The 15238-nt window shown below is 46.2% G+C and overlaps 1 protein-coding gene across 18 annotated transcripts in view; it reads left to right on the top strand.

Annotated features, from left to right (window-relative positions):
* Positions 1-10163, top strand: part of LOC108151182 (neurobeachin) — a 188519-nt gene extending 178356 nt beyond the window's left edge. For all 18 annotated transcript variants that reach the window (XM_033386968.1, XM_017279627.2, XM_017279629.2 and 15 more), the window contains 7 exons: positions 41-150; positions 3736-6661; positions 6742-6915; positions 6991-7254; positions 7320-7516; positions 7634-7785; positions 7921-10163. In XM_033386968.1, the coding sequence (XP_033242859.1) occupies positions 41-150; positions 3736-6661; positions 6742-6915; positions 6991-7254; positions 7320-7516; positions 7634-7785; positions 7921-8011 (3914 nt within the window). In that variant the 3' untranslated portion in view covers positions 8012-10163. The remainder of the gene's footprint in view (positions 1-40; positions 151-3735; positions 6662-6741; positions 6916-6990; positions 7255-7319; positions 7517-7633; positions 7786-7920) is intronic.
* Positions 10164-15238: the final 5075 nt, after the last annotated feature.

Genomic DNA, 15238 nt, shown 5'->3' with positions numbered 1-15238 from the left:
CTTTCCGTATCTGTGTGCTCTTTCGTTCTCCAATCTGTAGGTGGACGCCAGATCCAGGACAGCGACTATGAAATTATTGTCGTGGATGAGAACAATCCGTCGGTGCTGGCGGATAATGATTCGCATTCGAGCGGACCGCCATCGATCAAGGTGAGTTTTTTGTGGACGCGACTGTACTCGTATGAATGCAAGTGAATGCAAGTGGATGCAGGTGAATGCAGGCGAATGAATGGGTGAGTGAATAGGTGAGTGCGTGTGCCGCAAAGAAGGAGTTCTGTCGCATGACTGTCCTTGATGCATGCGACATGAACTGTGACAGAATGCGACATGCGGCAGTGTATGTCCACGTGTGTGTATGAGTGTGACTAGAGTTAGTGAAAATCTAAGAACAAAAAAACCAAAAACTAAACTTCATTTGCATGTGCAACAAATCGCAAAAACGAAACAAAATTTCCAAAAAAATACAAATCGAAAATGTCACAGGCCAACAACCAGACAACAACAACAGCCCATAATATTTACAACAACAACAACACTAAGACAACAACAAAAACAACAACAACAAAAAGTACTACCATTACGACAGCAGCTGCAGCTGCAACAACAACAGCAACAACAACAACAATTAAAATTCAACAACAACCATTGTCACCACCAAAGCCAATGGTGCCACAGAGACTACCAAAGGTAACAATGAACCACAGCCAAAAAAACTAAAAAAAAAAAAGAAACAGTCACAAGAAGTACAGCCACAAACAACTGCAACAAAACATAGCTTTTGACCGTCCGTAAAACCACCCAAAAAGCCACTCACTCACTTATGCCCACGCACCACGTGCCACGTACTGCCACAGCCACAGCCCACAGCCCACAAAACACAAAACATTGAAGCACTGTTACTGAAATTCGCCATTGAATCCTTCATTATTTGTGTTCGTTTCGTTTCCTTTCATTGAGTGCTTTAATTAGTTCCGCACACACTGGCCTCTGGCTTCAATTATATATGTACATACATACATATGTATAAATATTAATGTGTACGAGTATTTTTATTTGCGTCAATAATTGAATTGAATTACCCTTTGCTGTAGGTCCATTAGTAAATCTCGATCTTCGATTTTTAATTAAAGATAGTGACAACATATTCCCTATTCCCTATCCGAGAAAAAAGTCCTTATTTTGGAGATTAAAAAGTTTGTTTTCACTTAAATTTTGACAATAAATTTCATATAAAAAATGCACATTTAAATTGAATATTTTCATATATATATATATCTATATATAAATATTTTCATATTTCATATTTAAAGAACATGGCCCATAAATATTAAAAATTCATTTCAATAAATGTCAGCTTCAATCAAAGTGAATTCTATTTAATTTCACTTTTCTGGTATTTAAAAATTTAAATTAAATTTAAATTAATTTAAATATAGATGTCTCTCCGTCAACAACGCCATATTTCTCTGAGTGTTGTGATGGAAAATGGAGTATCTGTAAATCTATAAAAATGCATAATGCCAGAGGGCATTTTTTAGAATAACCGACTTAGCCGTGCTAAAAAGAATTACGAAAGGATTTTATAATTTTATTTTGAGTCAGGAAACCGCATTGAAAAATCCACAAGTTACGTTTAATAATTATTAACCCTATTGCTTTTCGTTTCTTCCAAGAATAGTTGCCCCGTTTTTTATTTCGTTTTTATTGATTTTCTCTGATTTCATTTCAAATTACTTTTAATGGGGGGATTATTTACTTTTGAACTCAATTCACTTTTCATTTGTCCATCCCATCTCCATTAATGAATCAAATCATTTAATGAACCGCACCCACACACGCACACAGAACGCACTCGAGTACCACCAGCAGCCAGCACCCAGCACCCCTCCAGAGCATGCATTGCCACGCGAAGGTGCCTCTTCGCTTTCGGGTGGGGGGGGGGGCGGGTGCGTGTCCTGTGTCCTGATGGGTGCGTGTCCTCATGTAGGTAGCCAACCGGCGATGTATCCTCATCCTCGTGTTTGTTTGTCTATGTAAATGTCGTTGTCGATACAAGGTAGAGTGTGTGTCAGTAGTGTGTCTGTAACAGTAAACGTATGTGTATATGTATATGTATATGTATATGTATGTACGAGTGTATCCCGTGCAATTAGTGATACATGCCTGTAATACACACACCAGAACAAAACACTACACACACTTCTGTGTGTGGAACGCACACTTCTTGGCTTTTATCACGTTTTTCGGTAGCCATTGCTTAATGAACTAATACTCACGCATAATTTATTCCCGCACATGCATACGCACACGCACAGCTAATCATCTATCCATGTGTGTGTGTGTGTGTGTGTCTGTGCGTAGTACTAAGTGCACTGCTCTCTCTCCGCCTCTCTCTCTCCCCTCTCCGTCCCCGTATCTATCTTCCGCTCTCAGTCCACTCCACTCAATGGATGCGTGCATATATCACAGTTGACAGGAAGAGATAAGAGCTTGTGGAGGGCCTTGGATTTGGTCTGCGGATTGGTCCAGGGGATTTTGGATGGGTTTTGAATTGAATTTGGGGTTGTGTGTGTGGATAAGCCTCACGCACACACACAAACGTAGGACATATGGACACACTATTACGGACGCGGACGCGGACACCGACACGGACACGGACACACTTTTGAGGGCAAACAAAGACAGCGATTGATTTCGTGTTGATGACATGCTGCACGCACTGCTCTCTGTCGCTGTCTCTGCCTCTGCCTCTGCCTCTGACACACGCAACACAGCAGCAACAGCTGACGCAACACGGATATGGGACTCCCGGACCTTTCCACATTCCCACATTTCACATTCAATCCGTACGATCCGGACAGACAGCCGTGCGACTGGACAGGCGTGTACCTACCACCTACGTTTTGGGGTTTGGGGTTGGTGTTGGAGCTGCGACATGCGTGTGCAGCGCGTGCCGCTGACATTCTGTTGTATTTGACAGTTGACATTTGTCAAACGCTTAACAAAATTTGTCACATGCCCTGCCAGCTCATTCGTGTTCGGGATTCCGCCACGTTTCGCTCCGATTCGTACTACGACGCCTAATGCCATTCGGATGAGCCGAATTTGAGGTAATAGTACGAGATTTTCGGGTTCGGTGTTCCGGGGTAAATCTGGACTACTTTTATGCAAATCAGTTTGACAAACTGTCGCCGCCATGCCCGACAATGAGCGGCAGACAGGCCGGCAGACCGGCAGGCAGCAGTAGGAGGAGATGCAGGAGATGTAGAAGATGTCGGAGAACTGGGACGAGTCGATGACAAATGCATGTGTTGACAAAACGGACGGACGCCTGGACATGGTCTCCCATTTCGGGGGGAGGGAATGTTGGGGATGGCGGCTTGCTCGAGAATTTTGATTTATAGTCCAGTGTGCATAATTAATGTGCAAATGATAGGCATACATCAAAACACCGCCCACACACCCAGACACACACTGCTTTTAATGTATTCAAACCCACACAAACACACTGAGAAAAGGGAAAGAGAGTGGGAGAGAAAGTCAGAGAGAAAGCGAAGAACACCCACATCAAGGGTGGCCCAATCTGGATTGCTCTTCTTCTGCCCCCGACCTCCACCCGTAAAGTTATGCATATTTTGATTACCTACTTATTTCTCATCTATTCCCAAATCCCAAAACCCAAAACCCCCCTCCACATCCACACCCACACCCACACCCACAACCACACCCAAACAGAGCGTCGACTCGGACGTGGGCTCCCTGAACATGAACTCAACCGAAAACGAAGTTCCTGAGGTGGAGTCCTCCAGCGAGATCCTGATCGATGACCACCACAAGCCCAGCCACTCGAACGACGAGAGCTGGACGGATGTGAATCTGAACGAGGATGCCGCCGTTCAGGCGGCCAGCGCCGGAATGGTGGTGGGACTCGTCGACAGTGGGGACAAGCACGATCCCTCCTCGGCCACCCATCCCCATTCCCAGCATGGACAGCAGGGAGGCGCCGCAGGAGCAGGCGGGCCACAGCAGCAGCAGCAGCAGCAGCAACAGCAGCACGGACCACTGGGTCATGGGATCATGGGCGGAGAACGGGGCGACAAGCCCGACTCGGAGATCTCTGTGGTGCGGGTTCCCGATGGTTATGGCAGCGGCTCGACGGGCTCTGCCTCCGGGGCGCCCGTAGGACCCGGCCAGGGCGTCGGCGGTGGCCAACGTCCGCGGCCCGAGGAGCTGCCAATGAAGGCTCCGGCACTCGTGGCCCAGCTGCCGCTTACGACGCCCTCCCGGGAGGCGAGTCTCACACAGAAGCTGGAGATCGCCCTGGGACCGGTGTGTCCGCTGCTGCGCGAGATTATGGTGGACTTTGCCCCGTTCCTGTCCAAGACGCTGGTCGGCTCGCACGGCCAGGAGCTGCTGATGGAGGGCAAGGGCCTGACCACCTTCAAGAACTCGCACTCGGTGGTGGAGCTGGTGATGCTGCTCTGCTCACAGGAGTGGCAGAACAGCCTCCAGAAGCACGCCGGCCTCGCCTTCATCGAGCTGATCAACGAGGGCCGTCTGCTCTCGCACGCCATGAAGGACCACATCGTGCGCGTGGCCAACGAAGCGGAGTTCATCCTCAATCGGATGCGGGCCGACGATGTCCTGAAACACGCCGACTTCGAGTCACAGTGCGCCCAGACGCTGCTGGAGCGGCGCGAGGAGGAGCGAATGTGCGACCACCTCATCACCGCTGCCCGTCGTCGGGACAATGTCATCGCCAGCCGCCTCCTGGAGAAGGTGCGCAACATCATGTGCAACCGCCACGGCGCCTGGGGCGATGTCAATGGTGTGGGCTCGGGCGCTGGTGTGGGGCCAGTTGCGATTCAGAAGAGCACCTACTGGAAGCTGGATGCCTGGGAAGACGATGCCCGCCGGCGCAAGCGGATGGTGCAGAACCCCCGCGGCTCCTCCCACCCGCAGGCCACGCTGAAGGCGGCCCTCGAGAACGGAGGGCCCGAGGACGCCATACTGCAGACGCGCGACGAGTTCCACACCCAGATCGCCGTCTCGCGGGCCCATCCCTCGGCCCAGCACAACGGAGAGCTGCTGGACGATGCCGAGCTGCTGATCGAGGACCGGGAGCTGGACCTCGATCTCACGGGGCCGGTGAACATCAGCACGAAGGCGCGCCTGATTGCCCCCGGACTGGTGGCCCCTGGCACCGTCTCGATCACTAGCACGGAGATGTTCTTTGAGGTGGACGAGGAGCATCCGGAGTTCCAGAAGATCGACGGCGAGGTGCTCAAGTACTGCGATCATCTGCACGGCAAGTGGTACTTCTCGGAGGTGCGCGCGATCTTCTCACGCCGCTACCTGCTGCAGAACGTCGCCCTGGAGATATTCCTGGCGAGCCGCACCTCCATCCTGTTCGCCTTTCCCGACCAGCACACCGTCAAGAAAGTGATCAAGGCCCTGCCGCGTGTGGGCGTTGGCATCAAGTACGGCATACCGCAGACGCGTCGCGCCTCTATGATGTCCCCCCGCCAGCTAATGCGCAACTCGAACATGACCCAGAAGTGGCAGCGGCGCGAGATCTCCAACTTCGAGTACTTGATGTTCCTGAACACGATCGCGGGGCGGACATACAACGACCTCAACCAGTATCCCATCTTCCCCTGGGTGCTGACCAACTACGAGTCGAAGGACCTGGACCTCAGCCTGCCCTCCAACTACCGGGATCTGTCCAAGCCGATCGGCGCCCTGAATCCGTCGCGTCGCGCCTACTTCGAGGAGCGGTACGAGAGCTGGGACAGCGACACCATTCCGCCCTTCCACTACGGCACCCACTACTCGACGGCGGCCTTCACTCTCAACTGGCTGGTGCGCGTGGAGCCCTTCACGACCATGTTCCTGGCGCTGCAGGGCGGCAAGTTCGACTATCCGGACAGGTTGTTCTCGTCCGTGTCGCTGTCGTGGAAGAACTGCCAGCGGGACACGTCGGATGTGAAGGAGCTGATACCAGAGTGGTATTTCCTGCCGGAGATGTTCTACAATGCCTCCGGCTACAGACTGGGACACCGCGAGGACGGGGCCCTGGTGGACGACATCGAGCTGCCGCCGTGGGCCAAGAGCCCCGAGGAGTTCGTACGCATCAATCGCATGGCCTTGGAGTCGGAGTTCGTCTCCTGCCAGCTGCACCAGTGGATCGATCTGATATTCGGCTACAAGCAGCGCGGACCCGAGGCCATCCGGGCCACCAATGTCTTCTACTATCTCACCTACGAGGGCAGCGTCGATCTGGACGGCGTCCTCGATCCGGTGATGCGCGAAGCGGTCGAGAACCAGATCCGCAACTTTGGCCAGACGCCCAGCCAGCTGCTGATGGAGCCCCATCCGCCGCGCAGCTCCGCCATGCATCTCTCCCCCATGATGTTCAGCGCCATGCCCGAGGATCTGTGCCAAATGCTCAAGTTCTACCAGAACTCGCCGGTCATCCACATCTCGGCCAACACGTACCCACAGCTGTCGCTGCCGTCCGTCGTCACCGTGACCGCCGGGCATCAGTTTGCGGTCAATCGCTGGAACTGCAACTACACCGCATCCGTCCAGAGTCCCAGCTATGCTGAGTCGCCCCAGTCGCCCGGTTCCAATCAGCCGCTGACCATCGACCCGGTTCTCGGTGAGCATTTTCCCCGTTTCCAGTTTTCCGGTTCTTTTTTAACGCTTCTCCCATATCATCCCCAATCCCCTATCCTGTAGCTGTGCACGGCGCCAATAACAACAGCAACGCGGTGAGCCGCCGCCATTTGGGGGACAACTTCAGCCAAATGCTGAAGATCCGATCCAACTGCTTTGTGACCACGGTGGATAGCCGTTTCCTGATTGCCTGCGGCTTCTGGGACAACAGTTTCCGCGTCTTTGCCACCGAAACGGGTAAGTCGAGATCCCGTTAGATCTCTTCCCCATAGAGCGCCCTTCTATCGCCACTATCCTCCCTCTTGTCTCCAGCGAAAATCGTACAGATAGTGTTCGGACACTTTGGGGTGGTCACCTGCATGGCCCGCTCGGAGTGCAACATCACATCCGACTGCTACATCGCATCGGGATCGGCGGACTGCACGGTGCTGCTGTGGCACTGGAATGCCCGCACCCAGAGCATTGTGGGCGAGGGCGACGTGCCCACACCGCGGGCCACCCTCACGGGCCACGAACAGGCCGTCACCTCGGTGGTGATCAGCGCCGAGCTGGGCCTAGTCGTCTCCGGGTCATCCAGTAAGTATTGCAGGAGGATGCTCCATCCTGACGGCCATGTCAAATTCCCTCTTGCCTTTGTGTAGATGGTCCCGTGCTCATACACACGACGTTCGGGGATCTGCTGCGTTCGCTGGACCCGCCATCGGAGTTTCATTCCCCGGAGCTGATCACCATGTCCCGGGAGGGCTTCATTGTGATCAACTACGACAAGGGAAATGTGGCCGCCTACACTATCAATGGCAAGAAGCTGCGCCATGAGACGCACAACGACAATCTGCAGGTAAATTATTCTTGATCTTCTACCCTTTCAGATATCTATATATCTCTATCTTTGGTGTACCATTTACTGATCATGACACTTGTCTTTCTCTTGAATTTTCTCCCTTCTCCCTTTCAGTGCATGCTGCTGTCGCGCGATGGCGAATACCTGATGACCGCCGGCGATCGTGGCATCGTGGAGGTGTGGCGCACCTTTAACCTAGCACCACTCTATGCCTTCCCCGCATGCAATGCGGGCATACGATCCCTGGCCTTGACACACGATCAAAAGTGAGTAAAACTCCCCAGACAATATACAGAGTAGCGCATCGAGAAGTCCCAAAAAAAACTCAATTATAACTTATTTTTTCCCCTGTTTGGTACACTCTTTCCCGACTTTGTTCGAATCTCTTTTCGAATCTTTAGATATCTGCTGGCTGGACTCTCCACGGGCTCGATCATTGTGTTTCACATCGACTTTAACCGCTGGCACCACGAGTACCAGCAGCGCTACTAATCCAAGCCACTGACATTCCAATCCCTGGAGAACACGCGCCGATCGACGCCAAGGAGAAAGAGAGTGAAAGCAGATGTACTTAAAAGAATGATGAATGGAGACGGAGAGGGAGAGGGAGAGCAGCAGCGTGCGTTCGAGGAATGGGCGTGAGATGATCGTTTTTTTTTCTATAGACCTTTACAAACTTTAGGCTAGTAAGCAACACTATGGTTTTTTTTTTGTCTAGTAATAATTGTGCGTTGGTGTGTTGGTCGAAAACAAAAGGAAAATTACAAAAAAAAAAAAAAACACAAAAAAAAAACACAAAAAAAAACAGAACAGAAAAGATAACATTTTTTTACTAGATTTACGAATTGTATGTTAGGTTATGGCAATGGAAATGGCGACAGAGAAATGTGCGGGGAAAAGAGAGGAGCAAAAGAGGAAGTAGGAATGGAATAAAGAGAGGTAAGGAGACGTGGAGTCGTCTGTAGGAGGTAGGAAGCGGCTTAAGTAAGTAGTTGAAATAAGACAAATGAAGTTAGTGTTTATAAAACGCAATAAGCAGTTAATAAATATAAATCTACAACTAAATCTACAGCTAATTCCCACATGCATTACTATAATAACAATTGTAGCAAAGTTCTCAAAAGAAAGTAAATCGATAACAAGCCTAAAAAACGCAATTAAAGGAAGCCGAAGAAGGCGGAAACGGAAGCGGAAACGGAAGCGGGAATATATAATGAAACTAAAGCGGCCAAAAGTAGGAATGAGGGAAGCGAGGAGGAAAGAGCAAGGAAATAAAGCCAATTTTTAATTATAGCGTTAGTTCTCTGAGCCACACACAAAGCTACCCACAGATATACACAGATACACGAAAACACACACAGACATCTACAAGCAAAGTATAGGCGATAACTAAGAAAGGAGGGAATAGAGAGAGAATAAAGAGCGGAATTTTAATACACACAGACACTCCCACACAGACGCACACCGGCACACACACTGACACGTATAGGTATTTGTAGCTAAACTAAAACTAATTCTTAGCTCCGCAAAACTAAATCTTAAACCCCTAAATTATCACAGCACTGCTAAAACGGGCCACACATAAATATACACGAATATGAATAAATATATACATACATTTATCCAACCGAATTGCAGACATTTTGTTCTGGTTCTACCTACAAAAAATATCACGCATACGCCATGCGGCACGTCGCGCGCTTGTCTTAAAATAAAGGGGATAAAGGATAAAGAAGGGGAGAAAAACCAGAAGGAAAGTTTGATTGATTAGTAATTTTAAGAGCAGGCATTATTTAATCTAATTCTACTTGATTCCACTCCACTTTTGTTGTTTAGCAATATATTTTAGATAAAAGTGAGAGAGAGAATGAGAGAGAGAGAGAGAGAGAGAAAGAACGAGAGAAACATGTTCAATAACGTCCAAAATTAGCTTAACCCCTCCCACACACACAATTGGCTTCCCTGAAACCCCAATCATGTACGTCCAGAACGAAGTGTTTTATATTGTTAGTAGACTATATTTGTATTTGTATTTGTATTTGTATTTTGTGAGCCTCTAGCTACTGGTTGTCTGGAAGACAAGGCGTTGTTTGACTCTTGTTTTCTTTGCCATTGATTTTCAATCGATTTGATAAACCAAAACTAAAACCAAACCACAATCCATCCACGGCGCACCACTCTGGCACTTACCGATTAGATATGTATATACATAAATATATATATATATATATACATATATATATATAATTACCGATAAAACGAATGATAAAGAAAGATTATTACGAGTAAAATAATGATAATACTTCAAGTATGAAAATGAATAGAGATTAATGGAACACGTTCGGTTGTAAAAGCGCAAAAGCGAAATTGAATCAAGTCCAGCTATAAAAACCTCCCCATATACATATGCTATGTGACATAATATTTTTTTCTGATTTGGATCCAATGCCTATCATCCGTGGAAAGGAAGTTGTCCACTTTAAGTGAAGGGCTCAAATTTGCATCAAGATTTCCACTAAGATAATGAATGATAGACGAAATGATAGCAGCAAACAATTTATTTCCTATTTCTTTGAGTGTGTGTGTGTGTTTGTGTGTGTGAGTAAATGTCTATGTGGAGTATGCTTGTGTGTGTGTGTGTGTGTGAGTTAAGAATTTAACTTAATTTCTCGCAAAAACCAAGTCAAGCAATTAAAAAATACGTGGAATCCACGATACTGAATTCACTCTCGTTCCATTCTCGTTCGCTTGATATGTGTGTACATACTCGTATTTAAGGAGCATTATGAAAATGCCCGATGAAAGGACTACAATGATATACATTAAATCGTAATCCAAACAGAGGGCAAACCAATTGTTGCTTTTTTCTTTTTCATATTTCCGTTTCGTTGTTCGTTTCGTTCGTTGAATAAAATATTTAGCTGGCGAATTGCAACTATTAGTAATTTAAATGTTGTACATAAACCCACAAAGAACCTAGCCTAAAGGTATGTATTTTTAAACGAGATTCAGCAGCGACTAGGCAGGCAGCCAAAAACGACAGAGGGACAGAGGCAGGCGGCAGGCGGCAGACGACCGATCAATTGAGAAGGAAATGAAAATTCAAGAAATCTGTATGGGGGAATACACTGATAGCTAACAGCAACGCTGAGCAGTAACAACAATTTTTTTTTTGTGCTCTCAGATACACATCCTTTTGCGTGTGGGTGTGCATCCTTATACATATATATATATATATATACTTAAATGTATCTGATATCTGATATGATATGGGAGCTAGACTCTAAGCTATTAACAGATGCGATAGACGATAGACGACAGATGACAAACGAAAGTATATTAACTGCGGAAGCCAACAATTTTTAATTATGCACTTTTTATAGAACTTAGCGATGAGAAAAATGGTCGAGCGACCATTTAGAGCACGGGGGAAAATGGAGATCAATATGAGAGTAATGGATAATGGATAATTGATAATGGAAAATTGATAAATATACATAAATTACATAATGTTTTTATTGAAGAACAAACAACAAATGGCTGACAATTTTAAATTTATACGAAAAGCGAAGAACTTTGCCTCTTCATATGAGAGATGAGAAAAACCCCAGAGCATAAACAAAATGAAAAATGAAAAGAAAATAATACTTACAACAGAATATTTAAGAATTAAAGAGTACTCATGCACGGGCAAGGATTATTTCATATACATAGTTATTTACACATAACGAAGGAAGGATGGGATCGGAAATATTGAAAGGCATTTTAACAAATTAGTCAATAAATTAATGAAAACCGCGGAAAAATACAAAAACAAAAACTTAAAGGTAAAGGTTAAAGCTAACACACAAACACACACACATGCAGAGGGAGTATCTAATCCAAATACATACACACATATTACATACATGCATACATATATATATATACTTCGTATATATATATATTTTGTCAACATTGTTAAATAGCAAACTAACAAAAAAAGAAAAAGCAAATGAAATGAAATCCAAAATCGAGGAAAAAATTACAATTTAATTAATATTCAGCGACAAATAAAATAAAGAAAGCAAGCAAAAAACCAACAAAATACGAATTACACAAATGGATAATGCTACGAAAATAAAATAACTGTTCATTAATATTGCTAAACAAAACAATTAATTTATATATATATATATATATATATATATATATGTATATGTATATGTATAAATATATATATATATGTATATAAATATAATAAAATAATTTTTTTTTTGCAAAAATTGCGCGGCATATTGTATGCTAGAAAAGAGAAAAGAGATAAGTGCACATTAATTAAGGATTGGGAAAGAGTGTCAGCGAGTGAAAGTGACGGAGAAGTAGAGGGGATAAGCGGATAGAAAGTATTGAAAGGAAATGAATGAAAAGGAGCGAAGGAAAATAACAATTTATGCATATTAAAATTAAATTTACAAATACGCTACGATTCTAACAAAATAAGTTTACACCCACACACAGACACAAGCGCGCCAGAAGAAAAACTTAAACTAAAATTATTAATTAAAGAACTAAAAATTTCACGAATGGAAAATGCAGTCGGGAGAAAATTTCAAATTAAATTTAAGCTACAACAAATCTAAAAAAAAGCGAAAGTGAGCAAACATTCAAAGGAAAAACTTAACAGAACAAACAACAAATTATTATGTTCAATAAAAACTGCAAAAACAAAAGAGTAAAAAATACAAAATACAAAATAAAACAAATGAAATCTTACAAAAAAAAATATTTCGCATTTTGCGAATCTTTTTATTTCGCGTGGAGATACTCGTACCTTTTTAAGAGCCCAGCATTTTGCTACAGGAGGAGGAGGAGGAGCAGCAGTGGCAAATCAATTCATCTTGGCTAAATCCTCTTATTCATCTGTGGCCTGATTCCACGGTGCCATCACACAGTACCCCGTAACGTACCCTTTCGCAAACTGCTTTTCTGCTGGCTTGCAATAATTTCATTTTCCCAACAATTGAACTGGCAAAAAGGGAGCCCCTCCACTGCTGAAAAAAGGGGAAAACATGCGGGGCCACAGAGAAAAAGGAGAGAGCCGGAAACGGGATGTGGGGAAATATACAGGGCCAGTGGTGGGGGTGGAGAAACACGATAGACAGGCAGCACCATCCATGGTTCCATGGTACACGATACCTTTTCCACCGAAGATTCATGCGAAATAGACAATGGACACCTCTCTGCATTCGCACCAAGCGATGCTAATATACATAAAAAAATGGTTTGCCTTACAGCGCTAAACATCTCCATACTACAATAGTGTCGGTAGAAAACGTATCGTGTAATTGGAGATATCGAAATGAAGGCTCCCCCTCGTTCTCGCTCGTTCTGTGCCACGCTCCAGTTGCGTTTTCAGTTGCCGCTGCATTTGGATAGAGGGAGGGAGCAGAGCAGTGGGTGGAGAGATACGAAAAAGGGGGAAATTTGAAATGTGGCAAGTGGAATCATGGGGAAAGATGAGATAAAAGGAAAACAGCCGAAGAAAAGGTGAGTGCAAGCGGTAAGGACGACGACGATGACGACACCGGGGACAACTTTTGAGGCAGCTGTCTAAACACGGAAAATGCATCAAATTGCAACAGGAGCAACAGCAGAGCCAACAGCAACAGCAGCAGTGGCAAATCATCAAAAGTCATATCTCTTTCATATTATGCCAGCCCCTTTACAGCCACCACGGCCCGCCCCGCCCCCTCCCCCTTTGCCCACTGTGCTTTCTGGAGCGTGTAATATCCGTTTCCTGCATTTCCGGTTGCAGGCTAACGCCACGAACGCAAAGGACGAACGCGGAGCAAAGTTGCCTGAAAATTGCTAGCGGAAATGCTGCAAAATTAACGAGCAACGCGGTTAGGGAGGTGCGGAGGTGTAGCGTGCAGCATGGTGGCTCCAGGTGGCAGTCAACAGGCAGACGCTACGAATACCATTTACTATTTGCCAAGGACCACGACCAGGACCAGGACCAGGGCCGGGACCAGGACCAGGAGCCCAAAGTTAATGCAAACAATTTTTTGCGCTTCAAAGCAGCATATTTTCATGTTGTTGTTGTATTCCATCTTTTACCATTTTTCTAACGGGCTCCGGGCTCAGCAAAATGCAAATTCTCTCGCGGAGCCGGAGCCGGAGCCGGAGCCGGTGCTGGTGACGAAGTCAGAGTCCAGCTGGGAGGCAAAAGCGGTAGCAGCTGCAAATTAGACGCATCGCTTAACCAGCAATGACATAAAGCAGCCAAGTGGCAACACAAGCGCTAACAACGTCCTGGAGTCACCATCATCGTCATCCCAGTCGCCATCATCTCGGCTCAAATCAACACAAAATATGAAGCGAATCCAAGCTTCCCGGAACCGAAACTTTTGATACCCTTGCAAAATGATATTTACTATCTCTCCGATATGATACCTCTAGTAATACGATTTGGATCTTCTTCGGCAAAGGTAAATATGTATTTTCACTGAATCTACATTGATTGAATCATCCATCATAGTTCTTCGATAAATGATGGCTACATATGTGCCCAGACGAATGGACACAGACCAGGAGACTGATCAAGAATATCCCCTTGCAGAGGGTATAATTATGGCAAAAGAAAACTCTGCTTGGACAAGGGTATGCTGGAGTACGAGGTACAAGAGATAGCAAAAGAGATGTCTAGAGGTGGATGGGAAGAGACGGGGAGAATGGTGTCCCTGTCCGTTGAGGGCAAATAAAGCATATGAAATTAATGAGCTCGTCACGTTTTGCGTTTGGCCAACTGGTTCGGGGTCACCTTAATTATGGCCACAATTAACAGTTTCACCAGGCTCCTCCACCAGGCTCCATCAAAGGGCATGCCACACAGCGGGAAAGAGAGAGGGAGAGGTAGAGACAGAGACAGACGGAGAGAGCAAGAGAGCGAGACAGATGGTGTGGTGCCACACATTTCATTTGGCAGGCCTGGCCACCATATCTCTCTGTCCTGTGGCTCCGGTTGTGGCTCTGTGTGGAATCTCATTACAAATTCAAATGCTTTGCATGAGCGCTGTCCTCCTTACCCCGTTGCCCCCTCTTCGTTCACAACTACCTGCCACCATGCCACATGACCCTCTCTGTCCACCTCCCTATCTCTCCGTCTCCCTCTCTGCGCTAGCCATCACTTGACGCTGTCCGCATGGCAAATGTTTCAGACCACGTTGTCACTCAATTATGTGCCAGGTGCGCAAAGCGTAGAATACTTTTCAGCACCCATCGCATCGCCCACCCACAGCCGCAGACGCCCTCGCACGGCCAGGTGGAAGTGGAGGTAGAGGTAGAGGTGGAGATAGGGCCCCGAGTGAGAGACAGCTTTGGTGCAGCTGACCAGGTGACATAAATAGGAAAGGATTTCCGTGTGTGTACCAAACACTTCAGCCAGGAGAGGGGACTGACAGTGGACAGAGTCTTCAGAGTATGGGATACCCTGTGCAATGGCAACAAGGCAAGTACATCCACAGGCAGTAACAGAAGCTAAAGGATCGTAAAAAATATCTATACAAAAGATTTATTATATTCGTTCATCGTTCTTTTTTGTACATCTTTCGTTATTTGTATTTATTATTATTATTTGCCATTCACAATTTAATCTTAATGATGTATGTTTATCGAACACTACTCTCCTCTGCTACTCTCATACTCTCTCTACTATTGTCAAGTGTTTATCCAACACTA

This window comes from Drosophila miranda, chromosome XR, assembly GCF_003369915.1.
Source record: "Drosophila miranda strain MSH22 chromosome XR, D.miranda_PacBio2.1, whole genome shotgun sequence".
Classification (NCBI taxonomy): domain Eukaryota; kingdom Metazoa; phylum Arthropoda; class Insecta; order Diptera; family Drosophilidae; genus Drosophila; species Drosophila miranda.
Note: the sequence above shows the minus strand (reverse complement) of the source record. Positions and strands in the feature narration are given on the sequence as shown.